Here is a 16596-nt window from a genome sequence, read left to right on the forward strand (position 1 = left end):
GAGTCGAGGTTGGGAGAGATGAAAGCTGGTGCTTTGAGGCTGTTGAGATGCAGCTTACTCTGGGGAGGGGCATTGGGACAGGGTATAACAGTGCCCCCAGGATGCAGCTGGCTCTGGGGCATGCAGTAAGGCTGGTGCTCTGGGGCTGCTGAGATGCAGCTGGCTGTGGAGTAGGGCACTGGGGTTGGGTACAGGTTCTCCCTTGCTCAGCAGCACAGAGATGATGCTGACCCTGGAGTGGAATTTCAGAGCTGGATTTGGAGAAGAGTGGGGTTAGAATGAGGCAGGGCTGGGAGCCGGGATATCTCGGTTCTCTGGAGGTCCCGGTGCCTCTCACTCCCGACCCGCAGCACCCCCACTCCACAGTGCCCCTCGCTCTCGACCTGGTTAGGATAGGAGTCTGAGAGCCCGGACACCCGGGGGGGGGCGATGACGCGATGGCGAAGGCATGTTCGCTGCAGCTGTGAAAACACCCGCCCGCGCCTGGGCCGGGGTGGGGGGGGGGCGGGCGCCCGAGCCACAAAGCATCATGGGGCTGGGGACCTGGGGGTACCCGTTTCGCCCCGGGGCACCGAGCACATGGCCAGAATGGGACCCAGGTGTCCACCTACACTCTCTCCCTAGAGACCCCAGGCGTCCTAGCCGCCCCCCACCACAACCATTAGCTTCCACTGGCCCCCAAAGCAGGCTAGGTGTCCAGGTTCACCCGCCGCTCCAGCCAGTGGCCCCCATTCCCCACCCCCTACAAGGAACCCAGACGTCCAGGTTCCCAGACCCCCCTCCCACCCAGGCCAAGCGTAAGGGGCACCGAGGGGTGATGGGGGAGCTGCGGCTGGGGAGTGAGGGGCACCACGGGGCTGGGATCTCTGTGAAGGGAGGGGGGCGGGGCTCGGGGGGAGGCGGGGGCGGGGAGGGTCCCGGGCTACTGGGTTCCTTGCAGTGGGGGGGGGCTGTGCCAGTCCCGTCCCAGCCGCCGCCGCCGCCGCGCGACCAGGTGCGACCCCTCACCATCCCTCCCTCGGAAGCCTGGGTGCCCTCCCTGGGTCCCCTCCTGGGTTGTCGGGGGGCGTGCTCGGAAGGGTCCCGGACGCCTGAGTCTCCCTTCGGAGGGCGGGGGGGGCTTGAAGTGTGCTCGGACGCCTGGATTCTCTCCCTGGGAGGGGTGTTAACGTGGCGGGGCGGCTCTAAGGTCCCTCGGACGTCTGGGTTGTCTCTTCTCCGGACGTCTGGGCCCCCACCTGCCCGGAGGGAGGGCGATGGGGGCCCAGACTCCGAGGGGCAACCAGACGCCTGGATTCCTTCTCTTCGGACCCCTGAGTTGCTCCTGGAGGAGGCGACGATGGTCTGAGATCCTCCGAACACCTGGGTCCCCTCCTGAGTTGGGTGGGCGGGAGGGTCTTGCCCGCAGTCTTCCCTCGCCCTAGCTTCCCCGGACGCCAGGGTCCTCTGTTCCTACGGGGGGGGGGACCTCCCCCCAGTTCCCCGGTCACCTGGGTTCTTTTCTGGGAGAGAGGGCTTCCACAATCCCCGCTCTTCAGGCATCACAGCCTTTCCAGACGCCTCGATCCCCTAGGCTTTCACCGCGTCCCGGACGCCTCGGTCCCTTCCCTCTCCGCCGAGACGTCAAAGGCGGCCACGACCTGGCGGGGGGAGAGAAACCAGGTGTCCGCCCATCTCCCAAAAGTCCTCTCCCCCTGACCGGGAGCCCAGGTGTCCGGGCTCCCAGCCCACCCCCAACTACTACCCACTCCCTCTCCACCGAGAACTCAGGCACCTGGTCCCCAAGCCCCCACCCCCTCCTAGGGAACCTAGGCGTCCGAGCCCTCACCCAGCCCCACTAAGCCCCTCCAAACAGAGCACCCACGTGTCTGGGCTCCCAGTCGACCCTGCTCTAACCACCAGCCCCCGCCCCACTCCTAGGAGCAAGAAGCTCTCCCCACAGGGGACACTTGGGTTCAAATCCCAGCCCTGGGAATGGAGGGGGAATGCTGGGTTCCTTGGATGGGAGGGAGGGGTGTTAGGCCTGGGGGAGCCATACACCTGGGTTCCCTAGGAGAGGAGTGACAGGGGGGAGGGGTTAGAGAGGAGGGGCTGGGAGCCTGGATGCCTGGGGGGAGGAGTGGGGGAGGGGAGTTGGGTGTAGTGGTGAGTGCTGGGATGCCTGGATTCCCTCCCCTTGGCCATGTGGCAGCCCACCCCCACCCCATCCCAGGACAAGGCCCTTATTGTAGCTAGGGCCCCAGCATGAGGGGGCGGGGGTAGGTTGGCCCCAATCCGGCGCTTGTCATCTTTGGCCCTGGCCCTGGTGGCTCTGACTCACTGGCGCCACTGGTCCAAGGGGGAGAACACAGGCGTCTGGGCTCCCAGCCTCAACCTGCTTTCACCAGTAGCTTCCACTGGACACCCACAGAACTCAGGTGTCTGGGCTCCCAGAATCAGGGCCCCTTTTTGCTCCCCATTATGCCCCGCCCCAGACCCAGCTGCATCTCTACCCTTGTTCCACTCAGGTGTGCCCCTCCCCCAGTGTCAGCTGCCTCCCTGTGCCTTCCCAGGCTGCCATGGAGTTCCTGTTCTACCTGGCTGTGGCCTTCACCAGCCTCAGCTGCATTGGCTCCCTGTTATACCCACACCAGAACCAGCTGCATCCTTGCTATACCCTCCCCAGAGCTAGCTGCAGTCCCTAAGCCCTGTTTCACTTGGCTATGTACCACCCCAGAGCCATCTGCCTTCTGATCCCTGTTGTACCTACCCCAGAGCCAGCTACATCAGGCTCCCTGTTCCACTCAGCTGTGCTCCCCCCACGCTCAGCTGCCTCCCTATGCCACACAGGTCGCCATGGTGCCCCTGCTACTGCTGGTGCTGCTGTGTCCCACTGGGGCACTGGAGCCAGGGCTGGTGCCACCCTTTGAGCAACATGGCTTCCTGGACTTCTCACTGGATGACATGCCGGTGCTGGGGCCAGGGGATGAGGACGAGGCCTCGGGACTCTTCCCCACCTCCGGGGCCCCTGACCTGGGCCTGGACGAGTTGGGGCTGCCCCCACCCTCAGGCCGCTGCCCCTTTGGCTGCCACTGCCACCTGCGTGTGGTACAGTGCTCTGACCTGGGTGAGTTGATAGGGGTATTACCAGGATTTCCAGGGGGAGCAAGACACTTGGGTTTCCTACTAGAGATAGGACACCTGGGTTCTCTAGGGGGTGGTGGAGCAGAATGCCTGGGTTCCCTATGAGAGGAGGGAGGGGTTCCTAGGGTTCCTGGTTGGGGGGTTGTCTGGCTTCCCTGTTGCAGGGCAGGGGGAACATAGGGGTCCCAGTGGCTGGGTGTGTCACATGTGTCTCTCCCCCGCTGCCAGGGCTGAAGGAGGTGCCCAAGGACCTGCCACCTGACACTACCCTGCTGGACTTGCAGAACAACTTCATCTCAGAGCTGCGGGCTGATGCCTTCAAGGGACTGGAGCATCTCTATGTAGGGCTGGGACCTTCCTCCGGGGCCCTCACCCCCCTGGAACCCTCCTTTTTTCACGGGAAACTCCCTGGGACCCTCTTCTGGGACCCCCCTCTCCCTGGAAATCCCCCTTGGAGACCCCCATCCTCCTGGGACCCCCCCCTTCTGTTCCCCTGGGAGACCCCACCCCATCCCCCTAGGACCTCTCGGGACCCACCCCCTTGGTGACCCCTCCAGCCCCTGCTCTCTAGTGCCCCCTGCTGGCAAATGCTAGTTCTGCAGCTGCCTCACACTGCCTGCCTGCCCCCATATTTGCCTCCCTGCCCCCATACCTGCCCTTCATCCCTATATCTGTCCCTTCCTGCCCTGTTTCCCAATATGTTCTCCTCTGCCACTGTATCTGCCCCTATACCTGGCCCCTTCCCTGCTCTGTTTCTGCCACTTCACTGTCCCTGTATCTTCCCCTGCCCTCCATATCTGCCCCCTTGCGCCCTATACCTGCTCCCTCGGGCCCATATATGCCCGTCCTTGCCCTGTTTCTGCCCCTATTTGCCCCATACCCGCCCCTCATACTTGCCCACCAGGCGCTGGTGCTGGTGAACAACCGGCTGTCACGGGTGGACCCCAAGGCCTGGACTCCACTGCGGCGCCTGCAGAAACTCTACCTGTCCCGCAACCTCCTGACTCGGATCCCAGCTCCACTGCCTCCTGCTCTGGTGGAGCTGAGGATCCATGACAACAAGATCCGCCGTGTGCCCAAGGCCGTGTTCCACGGCTTGCGCCACATGAACTGCATTGGTATGTCTTGGGGGGTTGGAGGGGTGTGCGATACAGCCTGTATGGGCCTTGGGTAAGGCTGATATGGGTTTTATGGGCCCTGGGGTCCTACAGACACACATAAACACACACACATGCATCTGGGCAGATGTGTATGGGTCCTGTGGTTCTGTATGGGGCTTTGATCCCATGTCTGTGCAGATACAGGCAGTGTGGGACCTGGACAAGACAGATGTGAGTAGATATGGGCTGTAAGGACCCTTGACTGAGCAGATATGGCCTGCATGGGCCTTGGGGTCTAGTAGGGGCCTCATGACCCCATGTGATGCTGACCCCCATTCCCCCTGCAGAGATGGGTGGCAACCCCTTGGAGAACAGTGGCTTTGAGCCTGGAGCCTTCGATGGCCTTCAGCTCAACTACCTGCGTATCTCCGAGGCCCAGCTCACTGGTGTGCCCAAAGGTAAGGCACCCCTATCCCTCAGGACTGTCTCCCCAAAACCTCTAGGACCTCCCACAGCCCCTTAATACCTCCTAGGACCCCCCCAGAGCCCCCAAGCCCTCCAAGACCACCCCCCACAGCCTCCTAAAAACCCTGGAGATCCCCCCAGATCCCCTAATATCTCTCTTGGAACCCCTCCATGGGCCCCCAAACCCTCAGACTCCTCCCCACAGTCCTTTGAAACCTCTGGAATCCCCCACAGAATCCCCAAGATACCCACAGCCCCCAAACCCCCAAGACTCCCTATAGCCTCCAACCTCCTAGGATCCCCACAAACCCCCTGGGCTTCCTGCAGTGCCCCCAAAACCCTGTGACCCCCCAAAACCCCCACTATCCCACCAAACCTCCTGGACTCCCCCAACCCCCCAGATCTCCCTATGGCCCCCCTGAGCCCCCAGATCTTCCTACAGACTCCCAGCTCTCCTGGATCTCTTTATAGCTCCCCCCACCTAAGGAATTGCCCCCTGCTCCCAGAGCCCCCAAGACTTGCATGCCTCCTGCAAACCCATGGGATTCCTCACCATGGTCCCTCACAAAACCCTTGGGACCCCAACCACCCTGAAACCCTCAAAACCCCCTGGACCCACCAACCCAACCTAGGCCACCCTGGACCCTCCCATGCCCCACCCCAAACACAGGCCCCTCCCAAATCTCCTCCTAACCCTTATTTCCCTACATCTGCCCCAGTCCCTACCCCTCCAAGCCTCCTGCTTTTTTGTGGGGGTCCAGAGGGGTCTAGCATAACCCCCACCCCCCTCCTAGACCTGCCGGAGACACTGACAGAGCTGCACCTGGATCACAACCAGATTCAGGCCATTGAGTTGGAAGACCTGAAGCGCTACAGCAAGCTTACCAGGTATTGGGGTACCCTAACATCCCAAAACTGGCACCCCCAAATCTAGGAGGCCTGCATCCCCATATACTCTGTGAACCAAGCTTGACCTGCTAGAGCAAAGTCAGGTGTTGGGGTACTCCTGCACACCAGAACCTGTACCCCAGACCCAGGGGTTATTGAACCCCCAGTGTGAACTGTTAGAGGAAGCACAGTGAGTATTGGGGTAAGCAGCACCCCAAAACCAGGACCTCCAATCTGAGGGGCTCTGTACCCTCATATCCCTGTCCCCTGAACCTAACCTGCTTGAGTAAGGTCAGTGGATTTTGGCATATACTGGTACCCCAAAACTTGGCACTCCAAGTCCAGAAGGCTGTACTCCAAGTCTCTTGGGGAGTCCCTGTCCCCTGAGCCTGACTCATTTAAGTGGGTAACAGGGTATCCTGGTCCCCTAAAAACTGGCCATCAAAATCTGGGAAATCCTGTACCCCTAAATCTCCAGGGTCACCACTGTCCCTCAAACGTGATCTGCTGGATAAGGTCAGCTGGTATTGGGGTAACCCAGCACCCCAAAACACAGGACCCCCAGATCCAGGGGACTCCATACCCCCCAGTCTGTTGGGGATCCCCTTTCCCCCGTACCTGACCTGCTAAGGCAACATCAGGTCTTGGGCTAAGCCTTCCCCCCCAAAACCTGGCATCTCCAAATCTGGGGGCTCTGTATCCCAAAATTGCCTGTGGAGCCCTTGTGCTAGAGCATAATAGGTATTGGGGTACCCCAGCACCCATAAAACTCAACTGCAGAATTCGGGGGAGGGACCGTGTACTCCCAAATCCCCCGGGGAGCCCATTGGATTGACCTGTTAGAGCAAGATCAGAGGGTATTGGGGTCCCCCAAAAAATGGACATCAAAAATCTGGGGGACCCTGTATCTCCAAATCCCCGGGAGAGCCCCTACCCTCCAAGCTTGACCTGCTAGAGCTAGATGAGGTAATGGGGTACCCCAGCACCTCATAAAACTGGACCTTAAGATCTGGGAGGACCCTGTACCCCCAAATATCTGGGGGAGCCACTGTTCCCCTATCTTGATCTGCTAGATATGACCAACTGGTATTGGGGTACCTGGCACCCCAAAACTAGACACCTCGAAGTTCAGGGGCTATACCCCCAAATATCTTGGGAAGCCCCTGTCCTCTGAGTTAGACTTGCTGTAGTCAGGTCAGGTATTGGGGTACCCTGGCCCCTCAAAACATGCCCCCCGTGTGTTTGCTTGTCTGCCCCACATATCTATCTGCATGTGGCCCTGATGCCCTTGTCCACTCATCTGTCTGCCCCTGTGTGGCCACCTTTCTGTCTGTTTGTCCTGGCCTGTCTGTGACCCTCATGTCCATATATTCAGCTGCAGCTGGGGTATAACCATGCCTGTGGGGTGGAGAACCGCAATTTGTCCCTGACCCCTGTCTGTCCCTTTGTCCAGGCTGGGGTTGGGCAACAACTTGGCCTGTGGGGTGGAGGATGACGGTATGTCCCTGACTTTTGACCCGTGTCTGTCTGCCCCTGACCCCTGTCTGCGTGTCCCTGATCCCTAATGCCAAGTCTGTCTGTTTGTCTCCTAATCCTTGAGCCCTAATCCCTGTCTGTCTCCAGGCTGGGACTGGGCTATAACCACATCTCTGGCATGGAGGATGACAGTCTGTCCCTGATCCCAATCCTTGCCTGTCTGTCCCTGACTGACCCCCTGTCTGTCTGCCCGTCCATGACCCCTGACCCCCTCTCTGCATCTGTCCAGGCTGGGGCTGGGTCACAACCGAGTCCGTGAGGTGGAGAACGGCAGTCTGTCCTTCCTGCCACTGATGCGGGAGCTGCACCTGGAGCACAACAAGCTGCAGCGTGTGCCCCCTGGCCTTCCCAACCTGCGCCACCTCCAGGTGGGTCAGGGAGGCTTGTGGGGGCTCTGGGGAAGCTGGAGGGCAATGAGGGGGCTCCCAAGAGGTAAGGGGGGGACCTTGGGAGGGCTGGGAAGTAATCGGGGGCTATAGAGGGCTAGAGGGAGCTGGGGGGAAAGGGGGAAATCGGGGACAATGGAAGTAATGGGGCATAAGGGGACACTGGGGAGTCCTGGGATGATGGGGGGCTCTGAAGAAATGGGGGGTAAAGGGGGCCATGAGGGATCCCAGGTAAGGAGGAGTTGTGGGGGGGCTAGAAGGTAATGGGGGGCCTTGGGGATTGTGGGGACTCAGAGATAATAGGAACCCTAGGGAGCTGGGGGGAATCTGGGGCATAATGGGGAGGTCTGGCAGGAGTCAGGGGGGTAATGATGATGCACTGGGCAACTGGGGTCTGAACCCCTGACCCATGGGTTCAGAGGTTATTTGGTAGAGTTAGGGAGCTATTTCTGGGAGTCCAGGGTCTGTGTTGGGGGTTCAGGGGTATGTTTGGAAGTTCTGGCGTCATACTGGGGTGCTGACCCCCGCCTGGCCCCCCCAGGTGGTGTACCTCCATGCCAACAACATCTCAGCCGTGGGGCCCCACGACTTCTGCCCGCCAGGCTTCGGGGTGAAGCGCTCCCCCTACCATGGGATCAGCCTCTTTGGGAACCCACTGCCTGCCTGGGAGGTGCCACCAGCTGCCTTCCGCTGCATCTCTGCCCCACTGGCTGTGCAGTTTGGCAACTACCGCAAATAGAGGGCACCCCCAAATCTAGAGACACCCCCATAACTAGGCAGAGAGAGAGCCAGGGATGTGCCCTGGGGGGCAGCAGTGTTAGGGAGAGGGGTATGAGGCTAGTTTTGGGGGCCAGGGGGAGTTTGGGGGGACATTTGGGGTAGCTATAAGTGCAGGGGACTTATAGGGCTTATGGGGAGCTTTGGGGGGCAATAGGTGGGTATGGGGGTTTGGGGGATAATAATGGGATGCAGAGGGGTCTTGGGGTCAGGTAGGATCTGGGATGGCAGGGAGTATTAGGAAGCAGTGGGATGAAGGGGCACAGGGAAAGTTTGGGGGGTAGGGTAATTTAGAAGGCAGGGACACTTTTGGGCCAGTGAGTAGATTTGGGGGTGGATGGGAAATTTGGGGGTCAAGGGGATATGGGAGGTAGGGGGAGAGTTTGGGGGCAGGGGTAGTGTCTGGAGGCCAGGGCTGAGTTATGGGGAGGAGGGGGTGGATCTGTGGTCATTCTGGCAGGCAGATATTGGGGTATAGAAGCGGGGCAGGAGTGGGAGGGGCTCATGGGGGAGTTTAGGGGTGAAAGAAGTGGAGCCTTTCATAGAGTCCTCCCTCCCCTTCCCCTTCCCCTCCCCTGGGATTTGGGTTCCCCCCAGCCCCCAACTTCTCCCCGTCAGGGTCACATCAAAGCCTGGAGACATTTGTAAAGACCCTTCAACTCCTCTCCCCCGCCCCCCATCCCCCACCCCCCAAAAAAGGAGCAGAAAAAAATGGGGTTTTATATGTAAAAAATATAGAATTTTGCTATTTTTTGCCCCAAATTGGTGACTTCTTGGGACTGCGGGGAGGGGACATGGGGAGATCCCAGCTCTTACTGGGAGCAATGGGAAGGAAAGGAGGGTTTGGGTTGGGGATAAAGGTGATTTGGGGGCAGTTAAAAAATAACAAAGATTAAAAAATCATAGCCACTAAAAATGCTACTTGAATGAAAAATGCTAGTTAATAAATGCACAGTGAGCAAATTTGAATGAAGAAGTGACCATGGCCTTAGAGTTTTAACGGAATTTATTTAGAATTTAATTGAAATTAGCAATTTTTTAGTAAAGAGGTGATAATGACCTTAACATTTTGATGAAATTGAATTAGAATGTGTTTGTAATTAGCCTTTCATGATTAAGAATTTTTAACAGAATTTAATAAGAATATTATTGCAATTAGCAATTTCAATGAAGACAATGCCATAAGAATCTTAGTGCAGTTTAATTACAGCTAAATTGAATTGAATTAGAATCTAATTGAAATTAGCCAATTTATTTAAGAAGTGACCATGGTGTAAGTGTTTTAATATAATTTAATTAGAATATTATTATATTAGCATTTTAATTAAGGAGTGAATGGCATTACATTTAATTAGATTAGTATGGTTAAATGTGATGTTAATAATTTAATTAGAAGTTTAAACTGGAATTGAAAAGTCAATTTGGAGTTCTTTTTTACAATATAATTTTTAATTAGAAAATTAAAATGTAAGGTCATTCAGTTATAATTACATGTTAAGAGTTTGATGAGAAAAGTATTTAGAAAGTATAAGTAATATAAATTTTAATTGCAAATTACAAATGTAATTAGAGGTTTTAATGATGAATGAGAAAAAGATTTGTCAATTTCAAACTAAATTAAAAAAAAAAATTGGAACTTCTAGTTACCAATTAAATATTTAATTTTAAATGTATTTGGAAATTAGAAACACAAGGATTTGTGACTGCACATTTAATTACCAATTACAAATTATAAATGTACTGTATTTAGAAATTTTAAATGTCATTAGAAATTTTAAGTGCAAATTAAAAATGTGACAGGAAGTTTTAATTACAAATTAAAATACTAAGCCAGACACTTTAAAATATAAAAAAAATGGAATTAGAGGTTTCCATTGGAGACGTGAATTAAACGTTAAAATGGAATCGGATGTTTCATTCAAAATGAAGAATGCAGGAAGGAATTTAAATTAAAAATCAAACACCTGCCTGGGTGACGTTTCCATTAAAAGGGAAATCCCATTAGGATTTTACTTTAAGAGCAAACATTCCAGTAGAATTTTTAATTGCATTTTCCATTTTTAATTCAGAAGTCTGAATTAAAAATTAAAGCTGCAGGTAGAAGTGTGATTGACTGACTGACTGATACCTGGAGACAAATCTCCCTAAAATATAAAGAAAAGAAAAATCATCCAAAAAAAATTAGGGAAACTTTTATATCTTTCTTTATTCATTTCTTTATTGATTGATGTAGTTTTCTGTTTCTTTTTTCCCCATTCCGTCCTTCTTTTATCTGTCTATTTAATCCATTTAAGTATGCACAGATATATCCATACATTCAGTTTTTAATCTCTTTACTTATTTTTGCATTTATTTGTTTATGAGTTCATCTATTTGTGTCTTTTATTTATTTTGATTCATTCATTTATTAACTCATTGGTTCATTCATTCATTTATTCAGGTATTTGCATGTGTATGTTTATTCCACTATTCATTTATATATTTATTAGTTCCTTCATTTTTTCTTTTATTTGTTTCAGTTGCTTATTAATTAATTCATTTACCTGTATAGTTTCATTTACTCATTCGTTCTTTATTATTTTATTCCGTCATTTTTCTTTTATTTCTTCATTTCTTTATCCATGTATTAGTTCTATTAATTCATTTATTAATATATGTAGTAGTTCTATTAATTAATTTGTTAATTTGTTAATTTATTTTCTATTTTATGTAATATCCACATATTTTCTTTCTTTCTTTCTTTCTCTTTCTTTCTTTCTTTCTATTAATTTAGTTGTTGATCCATTTGCTCATTTATTCATTAATTACTCTTTGATTTCTTCATTTATCTGTAGATTCATTTAGTTATTTGTTAATTTATTTATGTATGTGTTTTTATTCATTTTGTAATTAGTTCATTCACTCATTTTTTTCATTTCCTGCTTTATCTATATATCCATGTACTCATTTATCTATTAATTTTTATTGATTCATTATTCATTTGTTATTTTTTTCCTTTTCTTTCATTTATTCATCCACATATTAATTTACTAATTTATTCATTCATATTTTTGGGGTCTTTTTCCCATTAATTAATTTATTCATCTACGTATTTATTTTTACATATATTTTTTTCATGTGTTAATTTCTTTCTTCGTGCATTCATTTTTTTTTGTGTTTGGTTATTTTTGTATGTTAATTCGTTTATTAATTTTTTATTTATATCTTCCTTCCTCTCTTCATGTTTTAGTCCATTCACTGGATCTCTTAGCTGCCTTCTCCACCTCCCCCAAGAAATCAGGGAAGAAATTTGGGAATTTTCTAAAATAGATTTTATGAATGAATGAATGAATGAATGGAAAAACCACCACAGAACATTCCCCAAAGATGCAAAAATAAATGAATGAATAAATAAATTTAAAAAATAAGTTAATAAAAATGTCAAAGGAAAAAGAAGAAAAGAAAGAAACCCCCAAGAAGTACAAAACAGAAAAAGAAAAAAGGCCTAAAAATGATTATTTTTGCTCAAATGAAAAAAAAGGCAACACATTTTCCCCTCCTCATGTGCCACCAGGCACACAAATCTTTCACAAAATTCTCAAAAGATGCTAAAAATAAAAGAAAAAGCCCCCCCACCCCGAATATTTTGTTTCTAAAAGGAACAAAAGCCATGCACTTTTGCTACAACCCGTTGTGCAAAACCTAGCATGCAAATCTTTTGAAGCTCCACATGCCAAACCTGACATGCAAATTTCTGACAAACCCCTCAGGAAATGGGGAGTGGAGGAAGCAATTAAAAAAAAAAAGAGAGAAAGGAAAACAGAAGAAAAGGAAAAGCCCCTCCCACCTTATTTTTTTAAAGGAAAAATAAAGTGATGCACTTTTTCCATACTCTACTGTGCAAAACCAAGTGTGAGGATCATTCGCACAATTCCCATGAAAAGAAAAGAAAAGAAAAGAAAAGAGGACAAAGTCTCTTGAGAATTATCTTTGCTTAAAGTGGGGGTAAAAATAGCAATGCACTTTCTCCAAAACCCCTTGCGTGAAAGCAGGCAAGTAAATCTTGTACAAAATTCTCAAAAGATGCAAAATAAAAAGGAACAAGAAAAAATAAGAAAAACCCTGAAAGTGATTATTTTCTCTTAAAAGGAACAGCTACATAATTTTTCCACATCTCAGTGTGTGAAACCAGATGTGCAAGTCTTTCAAAAATTTCCCTTAAGATGAAAAAAAGAAAAAGAAAAAAATCCCAAATCAATGCACTTTTTCCATAACTCATTGTGTGAAACCAAGCATGTGAATCTTTCACAAAATTCTCAAGAGATGTGAAATAAATTAAGAGCAAAAGGGAAAAAAAAGCAACAAAAAAACCAAAAAGATAATTTCCCCTAAGAATGATTATTTTCTCATTAAGGTGGGGGGAGGTTGTGATTCACCTTTTCCACACACCATCATGTGAAACCAGGCATGCACAAAATTCTCAGAAAAAAGCCAAATTAATAAATAAATATATAGATATATACACATATAAACGTGTGTGTAAATAAATAAGAGAGCTGCACCCCCAAGAATGCTTGTTTTCACTTAAAAGGGAAAAAAAAAGCACTTTCCAAAATTGGGTATGTAAATCTTCTGCACCCCGTTGTGGGAATGTTATTTTTGTCATAAGGGGCTTGTGAGCCCTTGTGTGCGACCCGCTGTTCGTGAGTCCCAGGTGGGGGGGGGGACATGGAGGGGTGCTCCACCAAAACACAGACATCACTTGTGGTGGGTTTTATGAGGAGAGATGTCTGCTGTGAACTCATGAGGATGGGGCACTGTTTTTCACATGAAATTTGGAAGTTGTTGGGAGAGCCTAGGGCGTGGTTTTGGGGTGGGGGGCTTGGCCTGGTGGGGGGGAGGTGTTGGGGGAGGATGGTGCCAGCAGCCTTGGGGGGACTCCCAAATTCTGGCAGGGGGGCATGAAACCCACCATGTCCCCCCAGAGGAATCCTGATAGTTGGTGGGGGAGAGCTTTTCTCTCCAGCAGCGGGAATGTAGAGGTGCAGACTGGTTTGCAGAGGAAGGTCCCTTCTTCAGGGGGGCTGGGCACTGAGGCCTACACTCAGCCGGAAACCTCCCCAGTAGCCCCAGCAGCGAGACCAAGCCTGCCCTGGGAGGATGGTGGGGCCAACCATTTTGCGGTGGGGGCTGGAACAGAACTGAGCTTGAGGTGGGTCTGGATGATTTTGCAGGATCTCTCTGGGGGTTCTGTTTTTTTTGTGGGGCCCTAAGCCCCCTCTACATGCCTACTGCCATAGAGCTGGGATGGAGCAGTCTAGAATGGTGCTACCTTATAGTTTGGGGGTGCAGGAGTAGGTAGGGTCTGGTATTTTGGTGGTGCAAGGAAAGGGGGTTTGATATTTTGGACGTTCCTATTAGGGGTGCATATTTGGGCATTGGGTTGCAATGCTTTGGGGCTTCAGGAGCATCCCATTATGAGGAGCTGATATTTTGGGGGTTGGGGCTTCCTCTTGGGGTTTCAGTATGGGGTGAGAGTCCCCCAGGGGTAAGTCCCTCAATATTTCGGAGGTACAAGGGGGCTGCTGTGCTGGGGGCGGGGCACCCACACAAGAGCAGGAAGCCTCCTCGGGGGGGTACAGGGGCACCTTTTGGGGGGCAGGGGGCGGAGCTTCCTATAGGGAGGAGGAAATCCTTGCTAGTTTGGGGATACTGCGAGATACTTCGGGATGCAACGCGCGGAGCTTCTCGGGGCGCCTTTTGTGGAGGACCTGCCGTTTCGAGGAACAGTAGGCGGGGCTAATTTGGGCTCTAAGGGGTGGAGCTATTGGACGGACTGGATTTTCGGGGGGTCTTTGCTCTTTAAGGGGCGCAGCCTTCCCCCTGGGGGGGTCCCCTTGATCTCTGGGGGGCGGTCTGTGTATGTTCCCGCCACTAACTCTTTCCCTGCCCCAATCACCTGCTGGCTCCGCCCCCATTCCCCTCCCCCCGCCGCTGCTGTCACCTTCAAGCGCTGGTCCCGGCTCCATTCGTAGCTGCAGCCCCCTCCCCCTCCCCTTTTTGCCGTCAGCTCCGGGGGCCCCGAACCGCAGCATGGCCCGGTAAGTGGTGGGGGGAAACGGCGGGGCTGGTTTGCAAGGGGGGAGTGAGGGGATGCTGTATTGCAATAAAGGGGTGCTGTGTTGCAACCGGGGGTTGGTATTGCAAGGGGGTGCGATATTGGAAGAAGGTATAATTTCAAAATGGGGGAGGGGGAAAAATGGGGTGACATTGCAAAAAGGGGAGGGTTCAGTTTTGCAGAAAAGGAGGTACAGTATTGCAAGAAGGGGGGTGCAATATTGCTAAAAGAGGGGGGCTGGATTGCAAAAGAGAGGGTGTATTGCATAAGGGGGATGTGGAGGAGGGCACAAGAAGTGGGGGTGCAGCGATGCTCCATTTCCAGAAGGGGGATGCAAAAAGAGGGGTGCATCTTTTTCTGCAAGGTCAGAGGGGTTGCAATGGCCCCCCCTTTCTAGCCCCTCCCAACCTGTCTCTTCTGGGCAGTGCAGAGGTACTGGGATCACTGTGGCTTCCCCTTGGCAGTTGGGGGGGGTATACAGAAACACCATGCAAAGGCTAGGGGAGGGGAGAGGGTATCTTGGGGGGAGGCACTCCTCCGTGCTCCCCTCCCCCAGGAGTAATGGGCTGTGGTATGTATGCAAATCTATGCAGGTATTCCTACTTGACTCCCCACCCCCCCCAGTGACTGCTGCAGTGGTCCAGGTGAACCCCGGCCTAGCCTTGAGGTGAGGGGGAGATGGGGGGCGGGATCTAGCAGTGACACACAGAGGGAGCCCAGGTGTCTAGGACATGGGAGTTGATACACACACATGCACACTCTGCCCCTCCCTACACACACACACACACTCTCTCTCTCTCTCTCTCTCTCTCTCTCTCTTCAGCAGCTGCATAGTGTGGAAGGTCCAGTGGGGGGGATGGGGGAGGGATGGATGGAGGATTAGGGACACACAGGGATGGAGGGATGAGGAGAGGGATGAGGAATAAATACAGGGATGAAAGGATAGGTGGGACACACTGGTCTGTCATAGAAAAGGAAAGCCGGATGACAGGGGAGGGGTACCCAGGCAGAAGATGGAGGGAAGGATGAAGGATTGTTGGATGAATCTGGCTGCAAGGAGGGGAGAAAGAGTGGGTGTGGCTGGCTGCATGGAGGGGTGTGTTGTGAGGGAGACAGAGGGGTGCGTGGTAGGAGCGGGGGAGCCCAGTGGAGGATGGAAGGAGGAGCTTGGCTGTGGGGGTGGGGGTGAGCACGGGATGAATGTATGGGTCTTCCACGGGCAGTTGGGGTGAGGATGGATGGAGGGGTGGATAGATGAGTGTGGGGTGGGCTGGTGGATGGATGAAGAGATGGATGGGTGAGTGTGGGGAGCATGGATGCAGGGAGGGAGGGATGGAGAGGGCGGTGTGGGGTAGGCAGGCAGGCGATGGAGGGATAAGTGAGGTTGCGGGTGGATGGATAAAGGAGTGGGGAGCTAGTGTAGGGATCATGGCAGGAGGGTGGGATTGGTGTGGGGTAGCCAGGTAGAGGATAGAGGGATGCTTGACAGGATGGAGGAATGGATGGATGGAGGGATGAAGTGATGAGTGGGAGGAAGAGTGCCTGGATGGGCGGACAGACAGGCAGATGGTGGCTCTTGGGGGAGCGCAGGCCATGGGGCCTTGTTGGGATGGGGGCATGGAGGGAGGCCTGCACAGGCAGACCTATGAAGTGAGGTCTGGGCTGTGCGGGGGATGCTGGGGCTGCCCAGGGGAGCCAGGCAGCCCAGGGCCAGGCTGGGGTTAACCTCTTAATTCTTGTGTACCCCCTCCTATGGCTCAATGTTCCTTGTGCCCCCACCCCACTCCTGCTGCAGGGCTGGGGGTGGAGCCAGCATGGGGCTCATCCCTCCCCACCTCAGATTGGCTGCAGTGCCGTTTACTTCCCAGACCCCCCATCCACCCCAGACAAACCAGGTCTGAGCTCCTGGCCTGCTCCCCCCGCCCCAGGTGATGAACACGAGTAACTATGGTAATTAGTGGCACTTGGGAGATAGTTTCTACCTTTCCAGAGAGACGAGGTCAGCCCAGACTGGGGTCAAGAGTAAGGGGCACCACAGGACAATGTGGAGAGCTGTGGGTTGGCAGTGAGGAGCACCATGGCGCTATAGGAGGGTGTTGCAGGTCTGGAGGGAGGGGCACCAGTGAGATGGAGGTTGTGATGGTGGTGGTCCTCCCCCATTTTGACCTTTCCCCTCTTCCCCCCCACAGGTTCCCCCCAGATGGTGGGCTCCCCAGTTGCCTCA

The 16596-nt window shown here is 52.4% G+C and overlaps 1 protein-coding gene and 1 long non-coding RNA gene across 3 annotated transcripts; both read left to right on the top strand.

The window, feature by feature from the left end:
- Window positions 1-886: 886 nt before the first annotated feature.
- On the top strand, window positions 887-9025 carry BGN (biglycan). 2 transcript variants are annotated; one of them, XM_090060815.1, is made up of 8 exons: window positions 887-994; window positions 2830-3106; window positions 3352-3464; window positions 4028-4241; window positions 4571-4681; window positions 5408-5576; window positions 7342-7480; window positions 8040-9025. In XM_090060815.1, the coding sequence occupies exons 2-8, from the start codon at window positions 2836-2838 to the stop codon at window positions 8235-8237; spliced, it is 1215 nt and encodes a 404-aa protein (XP_089916941.1). In that variant the 5' UTR covers window positions 887-994; window positions 2830-2835; the 3' UTR covers window positions 8238-9025. The 2 variants fall into 2 exon arrangements, with proteins under 2 accessions (XP_089916941.1, XP_089916942.1); XM_090060816.1 differs by having other exon boundaries at window positions 888-994; window positions 5483-5576.
- A 4156-nt stretch (window positions 9026-13181) lies between these two features.
- Window positions 13182-16548, top strand: LOC149858487 (uncharacterized). Its single transcript, XR_016443946.1, has 3 exons — window positions 13182-14355; window positions 14966-15039; window positions 16168-16548. It is a non-coding gene; the product is annotated as an uncharacterized LOC149858487 (long non-coding RNA).
- Window positions 16549-16596: the final 48 nt, after the last annotated feature.

Source organism: Crocodylus siamensis, chromosome 8 (assembly GCF_052110815.1).
Source record: "Crocodylus siamensis isolate JL-2025a chromosome 8, ASM5211081v1, whole genome shotgun sequence".
Lineage (NCBI taxonomy): Eukaryota > Metazoa > Chordata > Crocodylia > Crocodylidae > Crocodylus > Crocodylus siamensis.